The sequence below is a fragment of the Zonotrichia albicollis genome, chromosome 11 (genome assembly GCF_047830755.1).
Source record: "Zonotrichia albicollis isolate bZonAlb1 chromosome 11, bZonAlb1.hap1, whole genome shotgun sequence".
Lineage (NCBI taxonomy): Eukaryota > Metazoa > Chordata > Aves > Passeriformes > Passerellidae > Zonotrichia > Zonotrichia albicollis.
In genome coordinates this window covers 16965391-16987882 of record NC_133829.1, presented here as the reverse complement: position 1 = coordinate 16987882, position 22492 = coordinate 16965391, and the positions used below count along the sequence as shown (strand labels likewise).

Sequence of the window (22492 nt, the reverse complement as noted above, 5' to 3'; positions counted from 1 at the left end):
CTGGGGTTGGGAAAGCTTCCCCTTTGCCAGACTGATCCTCTCTGTGCTGGGATGGGGTCTGATCCAGGGGCTGGGAAAACCTGACCCAGGATGGGATGGGATGGGATGGGATGGGATGGGATGGGATGGGATGGGATGGGATGGGATGGGATGGGATGGGATGGGATGGGATGGGATGGGATGGGATGGGATGGGATGGGATGGGATAGGATGGGATGGGACGGGACGGGATGGGATCCTGGCACTGGAAAAGCCTCCCCTTTGCCAGCCTAACCCCTGTCTCTGCTGGGATGGGATCCTGGGGCTGGGAAAGCCTGACCCTCAATGGGATGGGATGGGATCCTGGCACTGGAAAAGCCTCCCCTTTGCCATCCTAACCCTCTCTCTGCTGGGATGGGATCTGATTCATGGGCTGAGAAAGCCTGACCCTGTGTGTGCTGGGATGGGATCCTGGCCCAGGGAAAGCCTCCCCTTTGCCAGCCTGACCCTGTGTGTGCCCACAGGGGTGCTGTTTGCCCAGAAGCCCGTGGTGCAGCTCCTGGCCGGCTCGGGCACGCAGAGCTCGTGCAGCAGCAGCTCCAGCAGCTCCAGCAGCAGCTCCAGCAGCTCCCACTGCTCCCCCAGCCCTACCTCATCGCGGGGCACGCCCGGCGCAGAGCCCTCCACCAGCTGGTCCCTGTGACGGGCACTGCCCAGGAGTGCACACATACCTCACCTCAAGGAACCTGCTCTCGTGGCTGCACAGCACCTGGAGGATGATGATGATGATGATGATGGTGGTGGTGGTGGTGAAATCTTTCCATGCCAGCGAGTTTTCCTTCATCGTCTCTTTGTCCGGCCTTGTTTTGGCTTTGTTCCCTCCTCCCCCCTTTCCTTCCTCCCTTCTGCTCTTTGGTTCCTCCTCCTCCTCCTCCTCGCAGGGTGTGTGGTGTTCCCATGGAGGGGGGCACACCTGGCGTTTCTCAATCAGGGATGGCTCTGGGGCCACAGCTCCTGGCCAGGACGTCACCAGGGCAGGGAAAGGGCCAGGACTGGGGTGGGGAGCCCTGGTTCTGCTTGAACCCTGGTTCTGGAGCCCAGGTTCTGGAACCCTGGTTCTGCTGGGAATCTTGGTTCTGGAACCCTGGTTCTGCTGGAGCCCTGGTTCTGCGGTCCTGGTTCTTCTGGAATCCTGATTCTGCTGGGAACCCTGGTTCTGGAGCCCTGGTTCTGCAGGGAACCCTGGTTCTACTGGAGCCCTGATTCTCCTGGAGACCTGGTTTGAAACCCTGGTTCTCCTGGAACCCTGGTTCTCCTGGGAACCCTGGTCCTGCTGGAACCCTGGTTCTGGAACCCTGGTCCAGCTGGAACCCTGATTCTGCTGGAACCCTGGTCCTGGAGCCCTGGTCCTGCTGGAACCCTGGTCCTGCTGGAGCCCTGGTTCTGCTGGAACCAGGGGCCACCAGGGCTCTTCCCACCCACAACTCCGTGTTTTGACAATCCTGAGAGCCAGGGGGTGCCTGGCCCTGTGCTCCCATGGCAATCTGCTCATGTCCCTTCCTGCTGTGCCCCCATGCCCTCAGGGGAGGCTCCTGCTCCTCTCCACGGTTCTGGCACCATCAGCTGCTCATTTCTGGCTGCTGCCACCTCACCCCTCAAGTCCTGAGTGTCCCTGAGGAGTGACACAGGGCCAGGGCGTGCTGGGGCTCCATGTCCCCCCTCTGTCCCCATAGCACGGTCCCTCAGGTCGGTGTAGGCTCTCTGGGAGCTCTGCAGGAGCACAGGCTGCAGGTGGGGTGGTCGATGTGGGGATCTGGGGCTCTGAACAAACCCCTGCCATGGTACAGGGAGGGGCAGAGCCCAGGGAATCCAGCCCTGCCTGGCCCTGGCAGCTGCATGCAGAGCTCCCTGTGAATGAGCTGCTCAGGTGGCCTGGTGCTGTCCCCATGCCCCGGTGCCATCCCTGCCATGCCCCTGCCCTGGTGACGTCCTCCCCGTGCTGCAGGCCCGAGTCGGGTTTTTTGAGCAGATGAAATACCTCAGCTATGTACTTTGTTGGGTTGCTTTTGTTTGTGTTGGGTTGGGTTGTTTTTAACCTCTTCAGGAAGTGTTGGCATATCCTATCGCTTACGGGGGGTTTCATAGGTGGGTTTGCTGAATTTGTGTTTGCTTTTATTTCTGTTGGCTTTTAATGGATCACCAAAGACAGGGAGTTCAGACGAGGCTGAGCAGAGCAGCAGTGGCTTCCCCACCCTCCAGGAGCCCATCCCAGGACGGGACAGCAGGACAGGGGTGACACTGCCCCTTGGATCTGTGCTTGTCCCAGCCTCTCCTGCTGCTTCCTGTGCTGTGCTGGGGCTGCCCTGCCCCCAGGGCTCTCTGGGATCGGGAGATGGGGATGGGATGCCCTGGAGGGATGGATGGATGCTGCTCCAGGTGTCCCCAGCTGCTCTCAGAGGGAGCAGGGGAAGCCGGCCTGACCCGCAGGCTCCTTTCATCCTCACAGACTCCCAGAGGATTTTCCAGCCTCTGGGACTCAGATGATTTTTTTCCCCCCCTTTTTTTGGGTTTTCTTTTGGTGGTTTTATTTTATTCTTGGGTGGGGTTGGGCTGTTTCCTCTGAGTGGGACTGGGGCACTTTCTGCTTTTCCCTCTGCTCTGCTCCCTGGCCCCGGGGGAGCAGAGGCTGCTCCGGGGTGGGGCTGCTTTGTCTCACTTGCTAACGTTGTGTTTTCTTGCACAGAAAGGCACTCGAATCACTGAACTTGCTTGGACACTACTAGAGTATTAATGTTTATAAGCTTTACTCAACCTAGACTGGAACTAGCCAGGGACTAACAGATTGTTTTGTATCCAATTCAGGGAAAGAATCAGGTCGGGAAGCGTAACAGATACCTCAGTTAAATAAGCTGCAACAATAAACGGGTCCTTTTTCCCAGCCCGGGGGTGACAAGGACCATCCAGACTGTGAAGAGTTAACCCTTTCCCTCAGCCTGGCTTTGGCCCTGGCAGCCTGAGCTGCGGGGTCTCCTGCTGAGCTGCCAGGCTTTGGGCGCAGGGAGTGCTGGAACCAGCAGCAGCAGCAGAGCGGGGGGAGGCCGAGCGGGGGGCCCGCGTCGTACTCAGGGTTTGATGCTGCCGGCAGGACGTTCCCGATGGATGGGCGGTGCTCCATCCTCCCGCAGCTCCTCACACCAGCCGGCCCTGCCCCGGGGCTGCGGGGAAGGCAGCAGGGTGGGCGGGCTGAGGGGAGGCTGCTGTGCCTGCTCCCTGCCACATGTTCTCTCCAAACAGCTGCAGCAGCCTTGCTATAACTAGTTTTCTTACCTATTTAAAAGAGAAGAAAAAAAAATAATAAAATAAGTAAATAAAAACAAAATGTGATAGCCTAGGCGGTGGATAAATACCTCAACGTCTCCTTCCAACAAGTGTCTGTATATGTTGTTGTTGGGTTTTTTCTATCTTACAGGTTATCTGAATGTTTATATTCCAATAAACTTCTACCTCTTCACACCGTGACCCCCATGCCTGCTTTGTGCCCCTGGCTGCTCCCTGAGGGTAAAGAATTCCCAGATATTCCCAGAGAACTGGGCTGTGTCCTGAGGGTAAAGAATTCCCAGATATTCCTGAAGGCTGGGCTGTGTCCTAAGGGTGAAGAATTCCCAGTTATTCCCAGAGAACTGGGCTGTGAGGGTAAAGAATTCCCAGTTATTCCCACAGGTTGGGCTGTATCCTTGCAGGGGCTGTGAGGGTAAAGAATTCCCAGTTATTCCCACAGGTTGGGCTGTGTCCTGAGGGTAAAAAATTCCCAGCTATTCCCAGAGAACTGTGTCCTTGCAGGGGCCCTGGGCTCCCAGTTTGGAGCTGGCCCGGGCTGGAATGCTGGCGTTTCCAGGCTGGATTCTGACGGGAGCCGCACGGGATCTCCTGCCCCAGGTGTCGCCAGAGCTGTCCCCGCCCTGTCCTGTCACTCTTGGCCGAGAATGACACAGGAGCGGGCAGCAGGCAGAGTTGTAGAAGGAGCAAAAAGGGTTTTATTCAAGAGAACCGCGCGGTTTTTGTAGAGCGATACGATACATCCTGTTAGATTGGCTGGTTAAAAACACCTTCCTCACACACCGTCCTTGAGACGAACAGAAAGCCGAAGTAGAAAACACCACCTGCAGATTGTTTGTACTTCACAAGTTCTCACATCCTTGAAAGGCCTCACAAGGCGCTGTGGGAAGCGTTTGCCGTTTCTCTGTCCCTTGGCATCCCCACCTGTCCCTTGCCCATCTCCCAAATCCCTTCTCTGTCACCGCCTGCTCCCCACGCAAATCTCCTCAAACACCTCCCCGCTGTTTGCACAGCACCGCCGCTGCTTTTCCACTCATGGAGCCCTTCCAGTCCCTCCCGTGCCAGCCTTGCCCGTGCCTCATTTACCTTGGCTGGCTGCCGGGCAGGGCGCGGAGCCCTCGACCTTCCTCATCCTCACCCGTGGAACCAGAACCGCTGCCCTTCCCTCATCACCCAGCTGCAGGTGAGCTCCCCGGGCTGGGCTCCCAGCCCATCCCAGCCCCGGCCCCCCAGTCCCCTCCCATCCCCTCCTGCCTCGGCTCTCCCAGCCCCGGCTTCTCCCCTCGGCAGCGCGGCTCCAGCGCTCCCCCGATGCCCGGAGCAGGTAAGGCGGGGTCCCGGCGGTGTTTGGATTTCCCTTGGCCTCGGCGATGCCCGGAGCAGGTAAGGCGGGGTCCCCCAGGGTTTGGATCTCCCCCTCAGCTCAGCTAAACCGGGCTCAGCCCAAAAGCGACCCCGTGGTGCTCACCCCAAGCCCCGCAGCCTCCCCAGGTGCAGCTGGGTCTGCAGGAGATCCTGGAGCCCCGCATCCCAAAGGTGCGGTGCACATCGGCACCAAGCCCTGCCGGTGTCCGTGTGTCCGTGCTGGACACGCTCCGGCTCTCCCAACCCGCCGTCCCGGGGCTGCACGGCCGCGGGCTCGGCAGGCGCTGTTTGGGCTGGAATACAATCCCTGGAGGGAAATTCCAGGCAGCTCCTTCCCCTCCATCCCTCCCTAAATGCCGCCATTCAGCTCATCCCGGCCAGCACCCGGCTGCGAACAAACAACAAAGGGCTGCGGGGACCCCAGCGCGGATTAACGCACCTGGGCAGGGCGGGGTGAGACAATGCCCGCTTTTCTCTTTCCAACATCCCCATCCCTTCATGGACCCGCTCAGGCTCTGGCACAGCTTCACCCCGGCCCTGTTCTCCTTAATCCCTCGCTCCAGTGCTGGAAGCGAAGCCAGCTCTGGACACAGGGAGGTTTTCTGCCAGCGCAGCCGCACAGATGCCACCTCCGAAACTCAGGAACTAAATTCCAACGGAGTTTCAGCCCTCGTGGGCAGGAGTTGCTTCCCTGCTTCCCTAAATGCCCACGTGTGCAGGGATGCCCTCCTTCCAGGGAGCCCAAAACCCCGCGGGCATCCCTGCGGGGAGGGACAAAATCCCGCTCATCTCCTCTCAGCGGGGAGGTTCCCTCTTTGGGATTGGGTTTGTCTCAGCCCTCAGGGGCCGCTGCCGCTTTGAATCCAGCCCGGACACCCCAAATTCCCCTGGCAGGTGCCCCCTGTGAGCCCCCAGCAGCGCCCGAGCTGGCTCAGCCTGGCACGGCGCTGATACCCGCCCGCTTCCAGGGCCCTTATCACGGCCGGGCTGGGGCCGCCTTTGTTCCACCCCGGCCCGTGTCAGGCTGCCCGAGCGCGGCTCCTGTCCCACCTGCTGCCTTTGGGATGTCCCAGCTCAATCCCGGCTGACAAAGAGCGGGGAGGGAGCCCGGGCAGCGGGCACCGGGGAGGCAGCACCCGGGGAGAGCCGCGCTGGCTCGGCCCCGCTCACCGAGCCCATCTCTCTCTCTCTCCAGCGCACCTGCAGCTCTCCCTCTGCTCGGGGCTGTCCCTCCTGTGCCTCGGCGTCCTCCTGGCCTGTTCCATGTGCTGGTGGCACCGCCGGAGCTCGGGCCGCGCCCTGGGCCGGCAGCGAGTGGAGCTGGGGCCGGCTCTGCCCGCGGCCACGGTGCCGGTGCCCATCCAGCAGCGGGGCTCGGAGCGGGGCGCCCGGGCCGAGGAGATTTCCCCGGCACCGCTGGCACCCCCAGGGTGCTCTCCCCACGGCAGAGCGTCCCTGCCCAGCCTCCCGTTCCTCCCGCAGCTGGCGGGGCTGTGGCAGCGCCGCTGCACCGTGGCCGGCACCAAACCCCTCCGCGGCGAGCGGAGCCCGCTGGTCCCCGCCGCGCCACCGCGCCCCGGGCAGCGCCCGCGGCTCCACTGCGAGCTGCGCTACTCCGTGCCCGAGGCCACCCTCACCGTCACCGTCCTCGGCGTGTCGCAGCTGCCCCGGGGCCAGCGGGGCTCCCGCGTTAAGGTGTCCCTGGTGTCACCGTCCCGCCGCGGGTCCGAGCGCCGCAGGAGCCTCCGCCGGGAGCCGCGGCGGTGCCGCTTCGGCCCGTACGGCCCGCGGGAGCTGCGCAGCTGCACCCTGCGCTTTGCTGTCTACGCCAGGGCGCGGAGCCTCCAGGAGTCCTTCGTGGGCGAGGTCCTGTTCCCCTGCGCCGAGGCCTCCTGGGACCCCTGCGCCCCCTCCAGCTACTCCTGGGAGCTGGAGAGCACCAAAACCAAGCTCAGCAAGGTCAGCACCGCAGCGGTTGCGGTGATCGGGATGAGTTTTGTGTAATCTCAGAGCCGTGGAACTGCAGGGACAGAGGCAGAGCCTCCTCCAGGCAGCACCGGGAGCCCCGGGGAGTGTCCATGGCAGTGCCAGCTCCGGGCAGGGCCTTCCTCACAGGAGACTTTGCGCCTCATCCTCAGGGGTGCTGGGGTGGAGGGGCAAACAGAGCTGGCAGCATCCCTGCAGCGCTGGTGGGCATTGAACCCACCCGGCTGCCCCATTCCTGCTGGGGAGGAGAATGGCCGGGATGGAAGGGCTGGAGCTGGAGGGGCTGCAGGAGGCTGGAGGTGGAAGGATTTGGACGTGAGTGGACACGACAAGGTCAGAGCTGGAAGGATACAATGAGGTTGAAGCTGGAAGGGCGGGATGAGGTCGGAGGTGAAAGGACATGATGAAGTAGGAACTGGAAGGATACGGTGAGCTCAGAGCTGGAAGGGCTGGATGAGGTTGGAGGCTGAAGGGCTGGGTGAGGTCAGAGTTGGAAGGACATGACAAGGTCGGAGCTGGAAGGACTGGATGAAGTTGGAGCTGGAAGAACACAATGAGGTCAGCGGTGGAAGGACTGCATGAGGTTGGAGCTGGAAAGGCTGGATGGGGTCGGAGGCAGAAGGACATGATGATGTTGGAGCTGGAGGGACTGGATGAAGTTGGAGACTGAAGGACTGGGTGAGGTCAGAACTGGAAGGGCTGGATGAGGTTGGAGCTGGGCTGGAAGGGCTGGGTGAGGTCAGAGTTGGAAGGACAGGACAAGGTCGAAGCTGGAAAGGCTGGATGAGGTTGGAGGCTGAAGGGCTGGGTGAGTTCAGAGCAGGTCTCACAGCATCCCCTGCTCTCTGTGCCGTTCCAGCCCCGCCGTGCCCCCAGCCTGAGCTGCAGCGTGCTCTCCTCGCCCCCCAGGCCCCTGGGGCAGCTCCTGCTGCTGCTGCAGCTGCAGCCCGCGGCCGGGCGCATCAAGGTGCTGCTGCGCAGGGCCCAGGCCCTGGGCCGGCTCTCCCGCCTGCCGGGCACCCCAGGTAGGGCACGGGCACAGGGGGGCACCAGGAATGGCTTCCCCTCCTTTTGCCTGGCAGATTCTCTCATTCCCTTTCATACTTCTCTCTCCCAAGCACAGGGAGGGTTGGGATGAGATGATCTTTGGGGTTCCTTCCACCCCAAACCACTCTGGGATTCCATCACTGGCTGAAAATGAGAACAGGGAGTGTAATACAAATCTAGGTATCTCCAATATGGCCCCAAAGTGCTTGAAATATATTTATTTACATAAAATTAGCATGTGGCTTTCTGTGCTGTTGGCTGTTGTCACCTCTGGCTCTCCCTGCTCTCTGGGGTGTGAGATGAGGGCTTTGGAGGTCCCTGCTCTCCAGAGCGGAGGGGCAGGTGAGGAGGTCTCATCTCAGGAGAGAGGTGAGCTCTGTGCTCTCCCATCAGGAGATGCACAGGATCTCTGTGCTCTCCCCACAGCTCCACAGAGCTCCACGAGGGTCCTGCAGCCCCCCAAGCAGCACCTGGCAGCTGCCAGCCTCCCTCCCTGGCGTGTGCCCCTCTCTCCAGGGCTCTGTCCCCATTTCCAGGCCACTATGTCACCATCCACCTGCACCACGAGGGCCACATCATCGACACCAAGGAGACCAAGTCCGTCAGCGGCTACAGCCCCGTGTGGAACGCGCCCTTCCTCTTCACCCTCCCCGCCGGGGACATCCAGCAGCAGCAGCTGGCCCTGGAGTTCGTTGTCATGCAGGTGAGGTGACCGGGCTGAGGAGGTGACCAGGCTCAGGAGGTGACCTGGCTCACCCTTGCAGGAGCCGATTCTGGGCTGGGACGGCTCCTGTGAGCAGAGGGGAAGGCCACCAGCCGTGTCCCCTGCCCTGTGCCACCCCAGGCTTGGCTCCACGGCCGTGGCTCGGTGCTGGGCCGTGTCCAGCTGGGGCCAGGGGTGCCACACTGGAGGGACATGTGCAGCCGGGCACCGCTGGAGTCAGAGCGCTGGCACCGCATCCAGCCCGGACCCTGAGCCTGGCCTGGGACTCACAGTGAGACAAGGGCAGCCCCGAGATGGGCACAGGGCAGGTGGCACCCTCATGCCATTGGAGGGAGGTCCAGGTGCCATCTGCAGGGCTGGAGATCACTGGAGGTTGGCACAAGCCCATCCCAAAGGGCTCCAGAGGGGACTGAGCCCATCCGAGGTGGGGGAGGAGGAGCTTTGTCTGCTCTATCCACTGTCTGCACCTGGAACCTGGGCTGTGGAGGAGCCAGGAGGGACCAGCACCCAGCTGGGATCCCCGTGGCCACCACGGTGGTGGCATCTCCTGTGTGGAGGAGCCAGGAGGGACAACGACCCAGCTGGGACCCCTGTGGCCACCACGGTGGTGGCATCTCCTGTCCCTTCCGCGCTGGCTCCATCCCATCTCCTGCCCTTTCCACCCCACCTGAAAAGAGCCACAAGGACACGCCAATGCCACCCGGTGATAAAGGTGTCCATTGGCATTTTTAATTGATTTCTGGCCCTAATTAGAGCTTGATAAATAAATAAACAAAAACCCAAACAAATAAATAAATAAATAAACAAAGGGGTTGGAAATGGTCACGTGTGTGGAGCTCTCTCTGCTGCCCATGGGCCACCACAGTGAAGACCATGGGGAGGGTCACCACAGGGAGGAAGGTTGTGGTGAAGGTTGTCACTGTGGGGGTCATCATGGTGAGGATGACCATGGTGAGGAAGGCCCTGTGGTGAGGAAGGCCTGCACTGAGATAAGGTGTGATGAGGAAGACCACGGTGAGGCAGATGAAGAAGGGAAGAAGACCATGCTGAGGGAGAGGCTGGCCATGGAGAAGGGAGACTGTGGTGAGGAAGGTCATGGTGAGGCAGACTGTGAGAGGAAGACCCTGGCGAGGAAGGCACGGGGAGGAAGACCACGGCGAGGATGGCCCTGACCACCACAGTGGGTCAGAGCATGGGGGAGGAAGGCATGCTGAGGGTGAGGATGGTCGTGGTGAGGATGACCATGGTGAGGAAGCCATGCTGAGGGTGAAGATGACCATGGTGAGGATGACCATAGTGAGGAGGCAGTGCTGAGGTGAGGATGGCCATGGGGAAGATGACCATGGTTAGGATGACCACGGTGAGGAAGCAGTGCTGAGGGTGAAGATGGCCATGGTGAGGACGACCATGGTGAGCAGTCCCACCACAGGGAGGAAGCCATGCTGAGGGTGAGGATGGTTGTGGCGATAGATGGCCATGGTGAAGATGACCATGGTGAGGATGACCATGGTGAGCAGTCCCACCACAGGGAGGAAGCCATGCAGAGGGTGAGGATGGCGGCGGGAATGAAGCACAGGCTGAGGCGGACCCACACCGCTACCCCCTCTCCCAGCCCCGGTTCACCCCGCGCCGCTCCCCTCAGAGCGGTGCCGCCCCCGCCGCGGCTCCGAGGCGGGCCGGGCCCGGCGGGGCGGGTTTAACCCGCCCGGGAAGCGGAAGCGGCGGCGCTGAGGGGCCGCAGGGGCCGGGCTGGGCCGGGCCGCACCCGCCGAGCGCGGCCGCAGCGGCGGCGGTGAGGCCGGGGACACACACCGGGACACACCGGGCACACACACACGGAGGGAGGGGACGCGAGGGCGGCGGGCGCGGAGCGGGTAACAACGGCCCCACATCCGCCGGGCCGGGCCGGGCCGGGCCGGGGCTCCGGGGCCAGCGGCCTGAGCCCGCCGTGTCCCGTCCCGCAGATGCATCACTGCAGGAGGCTGCGGTCCCCGGAGCAGGACGGCGAGCCGGGGCACCGCTGGAAGCGGCGGCGGTCGCGGAGCCGGGAGTGTGAGGGCAGGCTGCGCTACCCGCCCCGCAGGGAGCTCGCCCGCAGATCGCGCTCCAGGAGGTGAGAGCGCTGCCCCAAAAACCAGGCTGCTGATTGAAACCCCTAAACTCCTAGGGTGGAAGGAAAGGGTTTACTTGTCTGTCTGTGTGTGTATCTATATGTCTGTGTGTGGTTTCCCTGCTCTTCACCCTTCCCGAAGTTCCCCCGAAGCCTTGGCTGTGGTGTTGAGGAGCAGCCGCCTGCCCTGGAATCACGTTTCCATGCTGCGCAGGCATTAAAGGCTTTCCTGACAGCCCGCTTCTCTCTGACAGGATTAAACGCAGATTTAAAGCGGCCGCGCTCCTCCCTCGCCTCAGAAAGGATCCCAGCTGGAGGATCCGGCTGCTATAACCCATCCCTCCTGCTTTGCTTCGGGATTTTACCTTTGGTCCTCTCTTTGTCCGGCCTTTCCACAGGGACGGTTCGGGGCTGGGAGCGGGACGGATGAGGGGAGGGTTCTGGAAGAGCGGCCGGAGCCGCTGGGGCTGCTGTGGCTGCACTGGTTGGACTGGGCAGGTGCAGCCAGGCAGGAGCTGAGCTCATCTTTGAATTCCTGAAATGCTCTCCAGATTAATTTCTCTCCCCAGCCTGGTTTTTGTTTACTTGGAGGAGGTGGATTGTGAAATAGAGCTGGCGCACTTTTCCCCTTTTTTGTTTCCATCTGATGGGTAATTTGGAGCAGACTTGGATGGAAGCAGGCTTTTGTTGGGTGAAAACAGCCGTGTCCCTTCAGTGTCAGCCTCTTTGAGGAGATCCAAGTCCTTCAGGTTTATTATTATTATTTCTGCTTCCTGTGTGCCCCCAAAGCACACGAGGAGTGTCTGGGCAGGTGCTGGACAGAGCTGTGGGTTGTGTTTGGGTATTTCAGCAATAAGCAAGAGCCACGGCTGCCCCAGCACAGTCTGGAATTTGCCCCACTCCGGGATGCCCCGCAGTGCCCCACGAAGCTGCCAGCAGCAGAGGTGGTTGTTGGCAGGGCAGGGAGGTGCAAACAGCAGACATTCCCATTTCCAGGCTGAAGGTCTTGGCTGAAGCCTGCTGGGTGACAGCACCGACCTGGGGTTATCCCCGGGGTTATCACCGGGGAGGCAAAGCTCTGCTTTCATTCCAAATTGCAACATCTTCCACCTAGTACACAGCTCCCTTCTCAGGGGGGTGTGAGGCAAGCCTCCAGTGAGATCTGCTGGGGAAGGCACTCGTGTTTTGGGGCTGGAAGCAGGGAGGTGTACCCAGTGATGCCAAAACCTCCTGTGGGTCAGTGCCTGCACAGCTGAGCTGGGTCTGAGCTCTCCTGGTGCAGAGTTTGCCCACCGTGTCCTGGGAGGTTGTTGCTCCAGGGGCAGGAGCTCGGGGACAGATTTTCCCTCAGGCTCCTGCTGATGATCCGTGGAGCTGCTGTCTCTGTGTGTGCACACCGAGCCCTGGGGCCTGCTGTCCCCCTGGGGTGACAACCAGAGCAGAGCCCTGCTGCTGCTGCTCCACGTTGGGTTAAGAGCTAATGAGACACGTCCCCAGGGAGGAGGAGCAGTGACAAACACCTGAGTGTGGTGGCACAGGCGACATGGAACTGTGGAGTGTTGGGGGGTTGGAAAGGACCTTAAAGCCCATCCAGTGCCGCGGGCAGGGACACTTTCCACTGTCCCAGGGTGCTCCAAGCCCTGTCCAGCCTGGCCTTGGGATGGGGGTGCACAGCAAGGCAGCCCAGCTGGAGCTCTGTCTCTCTCAGAGTGTGGTTTTCCCCCAGCTCCTTAAAATGTGGTCCTGCCTCAGTGTTTTCTCTCCAGAGCTCCTCCCCAGTGGTCAGGAGGTGAGGTGCAGAAAGATGTGAAGCTCCTGGCACAGAGAATGGGAGCAGGAGGATTTCTCTGTGGTGGCAGGACCCAGGGACAGCAGGGAGCTGTGTCAGGGGTGGACGTTAGGAAAAGCTGCTTTTCTCCAGAGAATGGACTGAACAGGCTGCCCAGGAGATGGGGTGGGATTCTTGGGGTGTCCCTTGGGGTTCCAGAGTCCTGACACTGCCATTCCATGACTCAGCCTCAGCGGGACTATGGGAATAGGATTATCCCAATGGCAGGGAGAAATGATGAGGAGGATTCTATTTTATCAGAAGGCTAACGAATTACCTTATTACACTATATCATTATACTTTATTTTATTTTTATTTATTATTATTACTTCATACTATATTATTATAATATATTACACTATGTTACATTACATCACATCTGAATCTGCTGGGTATTGAGCTGCTCTTCACTTGCACAGCATCTCGTGGCTGTTAGCTGACAGTCTCCACACACAGACACACAGACACAGACTTGGCCCTGACAGGCCGAGGAAATTGTCTCTGTTTGGGAAGACAGGAGTCTGCTAAGGAAGGCAGGAGCCTCCCCTGCAATGCAGAATGTAAACCCCTCCGAATTGCTGTAAATTTTAATTTAAGGGGCTCTCAGGGAAAAAATATGGGAGCTGGAAATAACAGTTATTTAGTAGGGAAAGAAAACAAATAAAAGGATAAAATAAACAATGCAGTGCACTAGAACAACACTGCCAGAGTCAGAACCCAGCCTGACACCCTGTGGGTCAGGGTGTTGGTGGCAGTGCCATTGGAATTGTGGCTCAGCCCTCCTGCAGTGTCAGGGGTGGTCCTGTTGGAGCAGGGATCCAGAGAAGGATGTGTTCTTCCTCTGAAGATCCAGTGGAAGGAGAGGCAGCTGCTGTTCCTCTGGGGAATCCCTTGGAGAAGCTGTGCTGGTGTCTCAGAACCTCTGGATCATATCTGGGTAGCAATGCTTGGCTCCTCCCTCTGGGCTCACATCTCCCAATGGGATGCTGCAGTTCTTATCAGCCATGCAGTGACATTCAATAGCTGTTATCAGCAATGTCCCCTCCCAGGGAGGTGTGATTGTGGTCACTCAAAGAGAGAGATAAGGCAAACTGCCCACTTGACAAAGGTAATCTGCCACACAGATGGTAATAGAAAACACCTTGCATTGCAACCTGGAACAGAAATAAAACACCATCGCTTTGGGTAAACAACCTTTATGTTGTATTCTGCTTTTTGCACAAACACAGGAGCAGCGAATGAGATGCGAATTGTTTTTCCTTTCTCTGAGGTTCAGAGAATATGAATCCCAGCATACCCTCGGGGAAGCTGTGCCTTGCTTTTCCCTGTGGCTGCCCGGGACTGTTCCAGCGTTCCCAGCCAGGCTTTAAGGGCGCTGTTTCTGTGCCACAGCCATGAGAGGATGCCGTACCAGCGGCGCTGCCGGCGGGACAGCGATGCGTGCCGGCTGGAGGAGCGCAGCCCGTCCCTGGGGCAGGATTTCTGCCCGGCCCGGCGGCCCTGGCGGCGCTCCCGGGGCCGGGGGCAGCACCAGCAGCGGCCCCGGCGCTATCCCCAGCAGCAGCAGCAGCAGCAGCCGCAGCAGCAGCACTGCCGCCGCCGCAGGAGCAGGTCTTGTAGCAGCGCCTCCTCGGTGAGTAGCACCCGCTGCGAGCTCGGCTCTAACTGTTCTTGCCTCCTTCCAGCCGCGGTCGAGCGCTCCGGTGAGTACCTCGATCCTGTTGCTGTGTTTGTTGTGGAGTTCCGCCCACCCCGCCCCGTCTGTGTTGTGCTCGTGGCTGTGGGTTTTGCCGTGAATTAATCGGTGAGGGAGCTAAGCCGTGTTCTGTAGGGCCAGGGAGGGGATCAGGGAGAGCTTCAGTGGCACTCACGTGGTGCCTCGGCTCGGGGCCAGCCCTGCTCCCTGTGGCCAGGGATTCGCTTCTGCCTGCGGCTGCTGCTGCTCTGGGGGGGTTTGGGGCAGCCTTGGCTTCCTTCCTGGATCCCCTTGCCGGTGGGATTGGTCAGCCTGGCTCTCCAGAGCTGATTTTACGCCCTGTCAGTTCTCAGAGTGTCCCACCTTCCGAGGGTACGTGTGTGTCCTCTTTCCCACTTGGATTTCAGCTTCCTGCACGCTTCACCCTGGAACGCAGCATTCCTTCCCGGGATTAACTGGGAATGTCTGCAGCTGGGTGGGAGCTGGTCCCAGGCCCGCTCTGGAAGTGTCAGAGCCCTTCAGCTCTTCCCTCCTGTGAGGAGGAGCGCTCCCCTCCCACCTGAAATGTGACCACAGCTGAGGAATGGGCTCTGATCCCGCAGCTGGATAATCTGGGAACTTCTGAGCTCCTCCTTCTGGTTCCTCTCCAGCTGGCTGTGGGGTTGGGGTGTGAGGGAGGCAGGGCTGTGCCGGGGTGTGTGGTGGTGATGCTGAGCAGGTCTGGGCTGGCAGGAGCTCAGCCCTCCGACACCTCACAGCTGGCCCAGCTCTCCTCCCACCTTCTCCTCTGATTCTTTGGGGAGTTTTGATCTTAGCTCTTTATTTCGGACCTGCTGGGGTGGGGGGCAAGGGGCACAGAAGAGAAGCCTGCTAGAAGCTCAGGCATGCAAATGCCGAGGTTTCCCTGAATTCCTTTGGCTGCAGGGATTGTAACTGTTTTGAAAGCAGACTAGAACAGGGTGAGGAATTAGGACAGCTCGCTTTGCGGACCTTGCAGGAACCTTGGGCTGGTTTTCCAGTAGAAGCTTGCCAGTAGCAGGGTGTGAACATCACCTCAGAGCGTGCCTGAAGCGTTCCCTGGGGATCGATTTCCCTGTCCTGTTCCTAAAGCTCTCCCAGTTCCAAAAAGGCCGATGTGCCCCAGCCGGTCTGCGAGCGGATTTAGGCTCGGCGTGGCACAAAGTTTCTCTTCAGAAGGGGCAGGGCAGGACACAGCTCTGGGCACCTGGAGCTGCATTGCCCGAGGCACAAAGAGGGGAAAATCCTGCTACTGTGGCTTCTGCTGGGCAGCCTGTCCAAACTGAGCGCTTGCCAGCCCAGAGGTGACGTTGTGCTGGCCAAGGCCTCCTCCTGCCGTGCATCCTCCGTGGGGAACAGAGCATTCCTCCTGCAGCTCCCCACCCTGGAAGAGGAGGCCATTTCCCTGCCCTAGAGGCCGAGCTAGCTAATGAGAGCCGAGTTTTCTTGCCGTACCTGTAGCTGTTGATGACTTTTCTGTTTTGAAGTCAGTTCTGTGTCTTGACGTGTCCCTTGCAATATCCCTATCGTTTATATACATGCCGTGTGCCTTATGAAATGCTGGCATCTGGAAAATCCACCCACCGGCGGCCCCGTCGTCCCTGCAACCTTTGACTGCCCGCCCTGGGGGGGTGAGTGCAGAGGAGCCAGCAGAGCAGTAAGCGCAGCAGGAGCGTGGAAGATGACAAGGAAGGTCACCTGGTGTGCAGGATCGGCGATTGGCTTCAAGAGCGATGTACAGCCACCTTTCGTAAAACTTTACCTCTACTTTTACCCCGGGTTAGCCCAGAGCTCTCTGGCCTCTGCTGGAGGGGTCTCTGGTGGTTCATTTACTGAGCATAACTTGCCTGAGGCAGAGGCTTGAGTTGTAAAGAGTGTAGCGGTGACAGACGGTTGTTTTGGTTGCTCTGAGGTTTTGTTGGTGTGAGGTGGCAGGAGCCCAGCTCTGCCCCGGCCCCCCGGGCTCACACCCGCTCCTGTTTTCTCTCCTAGATGAAATCGTGGGCAGCCTCGGTGAAGGCACTTTTGGGAAGGTGGTGGAGTGTGTGGACCACGCCAGGTGGGCTCCTTTCCCTGCATCTGGCCCTCAGTGCCACACCCCCACAGGTGGCAGTTCCCCCTGGGGTCCATGGGACTGAGTTTGTCACCGTCCATGTGTCACTGCCCTCCTCAGAGCGAGGGAAAGGGAAAGCTCCAGAATTTACAGGCTGGTGTGTTAAGGGAAGCATTCTGTCCTTCTCCTCCTTCTCCTCCTTCCCCTCCTTCCCCTCCTTCCCCTCCTTCCCCTCCTTCCCCTCCTTCCTCTCCTTCCTCTCCTTCCCCTCCTTCCCCTTCTCATCTTCTCTCTCCTGTCTGTTCTTAGAATAGAGTATCAGAATATTTTAATATTCTAGAATGAAATAGAATTTTCAACTATTCTAATATTCTAGGAATGGAATGGAATAGCATAGCATAGCATAGAATAGAATAGAATAGCATAGAATAGAATGGAATAGAATAGAATAGAATAGAATAGAATAGAATAGAATAGAATAGAATAGAATAGAATGGAGGAATATCCTGATCAGGAAGGGACCCCAAGGGAAAAGTGGTGCAGTGTGTGGACCATGCCAGGTGGGCTCCTTTCCCTGACCAGAATTTACAGGCTGGTGTGTTAAGGGAAGCATTCCATTCCATTCCATTCCATTCCATTCCATTCCATTCCATTCCATTCCATTCCATTCCATTCCATTCCATGCCATTTGTAGAACTGAATATTAAAATATTGTAATAGTCTAAGAATATTCTAATATTCTATTCTTAGAATAGAGTAGAGGAACATAGGATATATTTTATATATATATATAAAATAGAGGAATAGAATAGTGGAATATCCTGAGCTGGAAGGGACCCACACCAGTCATCCAAGTGCAGCTCCTGGCCCTGCATGACACCCCAGCAATCCCACCCTGTGCACTCCTGAGGGCATTGTCCTGGATCTCTGGCAGCCTTGGGGCCGTGCCCATTCCCTGGAGCACCTGCTCAGTGCCCAGCACCCTCTGGGGAAGAGCTTCTCCTTGATCTGCAGCTTCTCCCTGATCTGACACCCAGCCTGACCCTCTGAGCCCCAGCCCCACCATGGAAGGCTGTTCTGCAGGGAGTTCCTGCTGAGGGGTGGCCCCTGTGACCTCCTGATCTGCCGGGGCACCTCTCCATTGTCCCCTGTCACCTCCCCCGTGGTTACCTCTGACCCCTGCGCCCTCCTGGCCCCGAGCCCTGGGCTCAGTTTGCTGCAGGGCTCTGCTGCCTCTGGGGTCACACAGAGCTGTGTCAGGAGTGCCCCTTGGGAGTAACAGCCAGCAGTGACCTTCCACTAATTGGCAGTGCCAATTAGCCACTGCCCAAGCAGCAAGGAGGGCTGGCAGAGCTTTGTTAGGACAAGTGATGCCTGGATGTGCCTCTCCCCGTGGGCTGAGCACACAGCTCTGTCTCTGACTCCATCCCTGTGTCTCCTCCCTCGCAGAGGCAAGTCCCAGGTGGCACTGAAGATCATAAAGAACGTTGGGAAGTACAGAGAGGCTGCCAGGCTGGAAATCAACGTCCTGAAGAAAATCAAAGAGAAGGACAAGGAGAACAAGTTGTGAGTTCCCAGTGCCACGTCCTGGCACACAGGGCAGCACGGGGCTGAGGATGGGGTGAGGGAAACTGGCCCCATTCCTCACTGCCCTGTCCCACAGGGGCTGGGGAGCTCGAAGCATCTCCCTGGGTTGCTGTGCTGCAGAGGCAGCTCTGCTCCCCAGCCACTCCTGAAGCGGGCAGAACAGCAGAAGAGCTGTCCTGAGCATCCCCTAAACGTGCTCAAGCCCTGCCTCTCTCTCCCTGCACAGCCTATGCGTCCTCATGTCGGACTGGTTCAACTTCCACGGCCACATGTGCATCGCCTTCGAGCTGCTGGGCAAGAACACCTTCGAGTTCCTGAAGGAGAACAACTTCCAGCCCTACCCCCTGCCACAGATCCGGCACATGGCCTACCAGCTGTGCCATGCCCTGAGATGTGAGTGGTGGTGCTGGGGCTCACAGGGGGGCCAGCATGAGGGAAGAGGTGGGAATCTTGAGTCCTTGTTTCAGAGGGCTGATTTATTATTTTATGATATATTATATATTACATGACATTACATTACATTATGTTACAGTATGGTATAGTATGGTATATTATATTATAATGTATTATAATATATTATAAGGTATTATATCATATGACATGATATATATATGATATTATATATATATAATAAATATACTATACTATATACTATATACTATATACTATATACTGTATACTATATACTATATACTATGTACTATATACTATATATAGTATATAGTATATATACTATATATACTTTACTATTTATAATATACTATACATACTATACTATACTATATATAGAGTATATAGTATATAGTATATAGTATATATACTATATAATATATAATATATATTATAGTATAGTATATTGATAATATAATATATATAGTATATATTGAATATATATATTATACGTTTTAATATAAATGTTAAAAGAACATTATATACTAAAACTATACTAAAAGAATAGAAGACAGGATTTCATCAGAACGCTAGAAATGTAAAGAAAAGGAATGATAATAAAATCTCGGGGCTGAGCAGAGTCCCAACACAGCTGGACCTGTGATTGGTCATCAAGTAGAAACAACCACATAAAACCAATCTCAGATCCACCTGTTGCATTCCACAGCAGCAGATAATTATTGTTTTTATTTTCCTCTGAGGCGTCTCAGGAGAAAAATCCTGTCGAAAGGATTTTTCATAAAATATGTCTGTGACGAGTGACTCCCATGGGCTGGGGGCACTGGCACTGGGCTGGGCAGAGCAGTGCCCTGCTGGTGCTTAGAGAGGTGTTTTCCTCCTCCCTCTGTGCAGTTCTACACGACAACCAGCTGACTCACACTGACCTCAAGCCAGAAAACATCCTGTTTGTCAACTCGGATTTTGACACTCTGTACAACGAGAACAAGGTGGGTTCTGTCCCAGGGAGCACTGGCTGCACAGGAACAGGCTGCCTTTATCCCTCCCTGCAGAAATTGGATCTTCCCTGCTCTGTCCCAGCCCTCAGAGCCTGGGAAGTGGCAACAAGGTGGAAGGCAGAGCTCTTCTTCCTGCTGTGCCTTCCAAAAGCCTTAAGGCTGCCCAGTGTGTTCAGGGATTTTCCATAACACTGCTCTGGGGCTCCTCAGAGCTTGGAGCTCCACAGCTCCATCCCTGTGAGGAGGCACAGCCCAGCCCTGGAGCTCCTCTCCCAGCTCCCTCCCTGCGAGGAGGCACAGCCCAGCCCTGGAGCTCCTCTCCCAGCTCCCTCCCTGCGAGGAGGCACAGCCCAGCCCTGGAGCTCCTCTCCCAGCTCCATCCCTGTGAGGAGGCACAGCCCAGCCCTGGAGCTCCTCTCCCAGCTCCATCCCTGTGAGGAGGCACAGCCCAGCCCTGGAGCTCCTCTCCCAGCTCCCTCCCTGCGAGGAGGCACAGCCCAGCCCTGGAGCTCCATCCCTGCGAGGAGGCACAGCCCACACTCCTGGAGCTCCTCTCCCAGCTCCATCCCTGCAAGGAGGCACAGCCCACACTCCTGGAGCTCCATCCCTGCGAGGAGGCACAGCCCACACTCCTGGAGCTCCTCTCCCAGCTCCATCCCTATGAGGAGGCACAGCCCAGCCCTGGAGCTCCTCTCCCAGCTCCATCTCTGTGCTTTTCCTGCAGAGCTGTGAGCAGAAGTCCATCCGGAACACGAGCATCCGTGTGGCCGACTTTGGCAGCGCCACCTTCGACCACGAGCACCACACCACCATCGTGGCCACGCGGCACTACCGGCCCCCAGAAGTGATCCTGGGTGAGAGCTGCACCTTCTGGCCATGGGGAACCTGCCTGGGAATGCTCCAGCTCTTGGGCATATAATTTCTAGTGTGGAATTTCTAGTGTCTAGCTCTTGTGGATAATTTGTGAGTGGAATCCCTGTGGTTTCACCAAGGAGGAACCTGGTGGGAGTTGGTGGGTGTGGAGGTGTTCACAGGGGTCCCAGGATGAGGGAAGAGATGAGAATGCTTCAGAAGGCTGATTTATTTTATGATATATTAAAAGAAAATTATATATTAAAACTATACTAAAAGAAAGGATTTTATCAGAAGGCTTGAAAGGAATAAAAAAATAATTGAATGATAATAAAATCTTGTGACTGACCAGAGAGTCCGAGACAGCCAGACTCTGATTGGCCATTAATTAGAAACAACCACATGAGACCAATCACAGATGCACCTGTTGTATTCCACAGCAGCAGATAATTATTGTTTACATTTTATTTCTGAGCCTTCTCAGCTTCTCAGGAGGAAAAATCCTAACGAAAGGATTTTTCATAGAATATGTCCGTGACAGTTGGGAGCAGAGAGTTAATTTGGTTTTCTTTGCAGAGCTGGGCTGGGCACAGCCCTGTGATGTCTGGAGCACTGGCTGCATTCTGTTTGAGTATTACCGTGGCTTCACGCTCTTCCAGGTAGGATTCTTGTTCCCTGAGAAACCTTTGTGTCCACAAGGGCTCAGAATTAAGTGAAGGGGAGGGAAACACAGATCAAGCACTGAAAATGAGAGGCTGAGTGTGAAAATGAGGCCTGGGAAAGGGCTGGTTTGAGGAGTGCCTTGCTGGAAGGACAGAGTTGGGATCGCATCTGGGTGTTGGTTGTGTTTGTTCTCTGAAGAAAGGGAAAAGCAAAACGTGAGAAGTTGGATAGGACCTGGTGGAATCCTTTCTCCCTGTCCCTGCAGAGGTGACAAACCTTTTGTCACCAGCTCCCCCAGCTCTAACCCACCACTGCTGTGCTCCTTTGCAGACCCACGAGAACCGAGAGCACCTTGTGATGATGGAGAAGATCCTGGGGCCGCTCCCATCCCACATGGTCCACAAAACTCGGTAAGAGCCTGGTCCTGAGCTCAGCCAGGCACCACCAGCTGGAAGGGAGGGAGAGCTCCTGCCTGACCCCCCTTCCCCGTGCAGGAAGCAGAAATACTTCCACAATGGCAGCCTGGTGTGGGATGAGAACACGTCCGACGGCAGATACGTCCAGGAGAACTGCAAACCCCTGCGGGTGCGTGCTGCTCCCTCCCTCCCTGGGCAGGGCAGGGGCTCAGGGCTGCAATTCCCTTTGGGACTGCTTGGCAGGGAGCCCTGCTCCCATCTGATAGGGCAGGATGGGGATCAGGGAGAGGGGAATGATGTGTTTGGGGTGGGAGGCTGCCCTGGCCCAGGGTTCCAGAGTTCCTGTGGGCATCAGGGCTGTGGAGGATGCTGTGTTTGGGATGGGAAGTGCTGGGGGATGCTGTGCTTAGGACAGGAAGCAGCCTTGGCTCTAGAGTTCCTGAGTCCTGAATATCAGGGCAGTGGGGGATGCTGTATTTGGGATGGGGTGCTATATTTAGGATGGGATGCTGTATTTGGGATGGGAGGCAGCCCTAGGGGATGCTGTATTTGGGGTGGGAGCCTGTCCACTGCCCTGTGGGTATCAGGGCAGTGGGGAATGCTTTATTTGGGATGGGAGGCAGTCCTGGGAAATGCTGTATTTGGGATGGGAAGCTGCCCTGGGGGATGCTGTATTTGGGATGGGATGCTGTATTTGGGGTGGGAGGCAGTCCTGGGGGATGCTGTATTTGGGATAGGATGCAGTCCTGGGAAATGCTGTATTTGGGATGGGATGCTGTATTTGGGATGGGAAGCTGCCCTAGGGGATGCTGTATTTGGGATGGGGTGCTATATTTGTATGGGAGGCTGCCCTGCCCAGGCAGGGGCTGAGCTGTGTCCCCGTCCCTTTCAGACCTACATGCTGCACGACTCCCTGGAGCACGCTCAGCTCTTTGACCTGATGAGGAGGATGCTGGAATTCGACCCCTCCAAGAGGATCACGTTCTCCGAGGCCCTCCTGCACCCTTTCTTTGCCGGGCTCTCGGCCGAGGAGCGGATGCTGTGCGGGCGCGGCGCCAGCCGGGACCTGAGCAGATGACGGCCGGGATCCTTCGGGCTGGATCCCTTGGGGTGGATCCTACAAGATGGATCCCTCAGGATGGATCCCATGGGATGGACCCCACAAGGTGGAGCCCACCGGCCTCTGCAGCTCAGCCCCACTCCCCTCCCCGAGTCCACAGGGGTTGGGGCACTGCCACAAGGACCCTGGGAGGAGAGGGGAAGGAAAGTTCTGTTGGAAAGCACAGATTTGTCTATTTATATGTTGTAAAGTTAAAATAAAGTGTTTCTTATTGTTTGATACTTCCCTTGTAGGTGGGTGTAGGGTTGTGCTGCCTCTTGTGCAAAGGAAGAGGGAGATGATGAAAAAGCACCTGGGATCAGTGAG

At 57.4% G+C, this 22492-nt stretch overlaps 3 protein-coding genes across 5 annotated transcripts in view; all 3 read left to right on the top strand.

Annotated features, from left to right (window-relative positions):
- Nucleotides 1-3499, top strand: part of ARID3B (AT-rich interaction domain 3B) — a 31625-nt gene extending 28126 nt beyond the window's left edge. The window contains exon 9 of the mRNA XM_074549576.1: nt 504-3499. Within this exon, the coding sequence (XP_074405677.1) occupies nt 504-682 (179 nt within the window). The 3' untranslated portion in view covers nt 683-3499. The remainder of the gene's footprint in view (nt 1-503) is intronic.
- Nucleotides 3500-4685: 1186 nt separating this feature from the next.
- LOC141730615 (uncharacterized) lies at nt 4686-9253 on the top strand. Its single transcript, XM_074549761.1, has 6 exons — nt 4686-4698; nt 4790-4966; nt 5876-6639; nt 7526-7691; nt 8250-8416; nt 8558-9253. Exons 1-6 carry the CDS (start codon nt 4686-4688, stop codon nt 8687-8689), a joined length of 1419 nt encoding a protein of 472 aa, XP_074405862.1. The 3' UTR covers nt 8690-9253.
- Nucleotides 9254-10069: 816 nt separating this feature from the next.
- CLK3 (CDC like kinase 3) lies at nt 10070-22407 on the top strand. Of its 3 annotated transcripts, none has more exons than XM_074549573.1 (13): nt 10070-10229; nt 10402-10550; nt 13768-14008; nt 15731-15824; nt 16082-16148; nt 17592-17708; nt 17956-18122; nt 19032-19126; nt 19860-19989; nt 20564-20646; nt 20981-21060; nt 21145-21235; nt 21959-22407. In XM_074549573.1, the coding sequence occupies exons 2-13, from the start codon at nt 10402-10404 to the stop codon at nt 22142-22144; spliced, it is 1500 nt and encodes a 499-aa protein (XP_074405674.1). In that variant the 5' UTR covers nt 10070-10229; the 3' UTR covers nt 22145-22407. The 3 variants fall into 3 exon arrangements, with proteins under 3 accessions (XP_074405674.1, XP_074405675.1, XP_074405676.1); XM_074549574.1 differs by having other exon boundaries at nt 10141-10311; XM_074549575.1 differs by lacking the exon at nt 10070-10229 and having other exon boundaries at nt 10411-10550; nt 13605-14008.
- The last annotated feature ends 85 nt before the right edge of the window (nt 22408-22492 follow it).

Coding starts and splice junctions, on each gene's coding strand:
- LOC141730615 (XM_074549761.1), top strand. Junction 4,967..5,875: donor CCGCGGGCTCGGCAGGCGCT/GTTTGGGCTGGA, acceptor CTCTCTCTCCAG/CGCACCTGCAGCTCTCCCTC. Junction 6,640..7,525: donor CCAAAACCAAGCTCAGCAAG/GTCAGCACCGCA, acceptor GTGCCGTTCCAG/CCCCGCCGTGCCCCCAGCCT.
- CLK3 (XM_074549573.1), top strand. CDS start 10,402: ATGCATCACTGCAGGAGGCTGCGGTCCCCGGAGCAGGACGGCGAGCCG. Junction 16,149..17,591: donor GAGTGTGTGGACCACGCCAG/GTGGGCTCCTTT, acceptor CCTCCCTCGCAG/AGGCAAGTCCCAGGTGGCAC. Junction 20,647..20,980: donor GTGGCTTCACGCTCTTCCAG/GTAGGATTCTTG, acceptor GCTCCTTTGCAG/ACCCACGAGAACCGAGAGCA.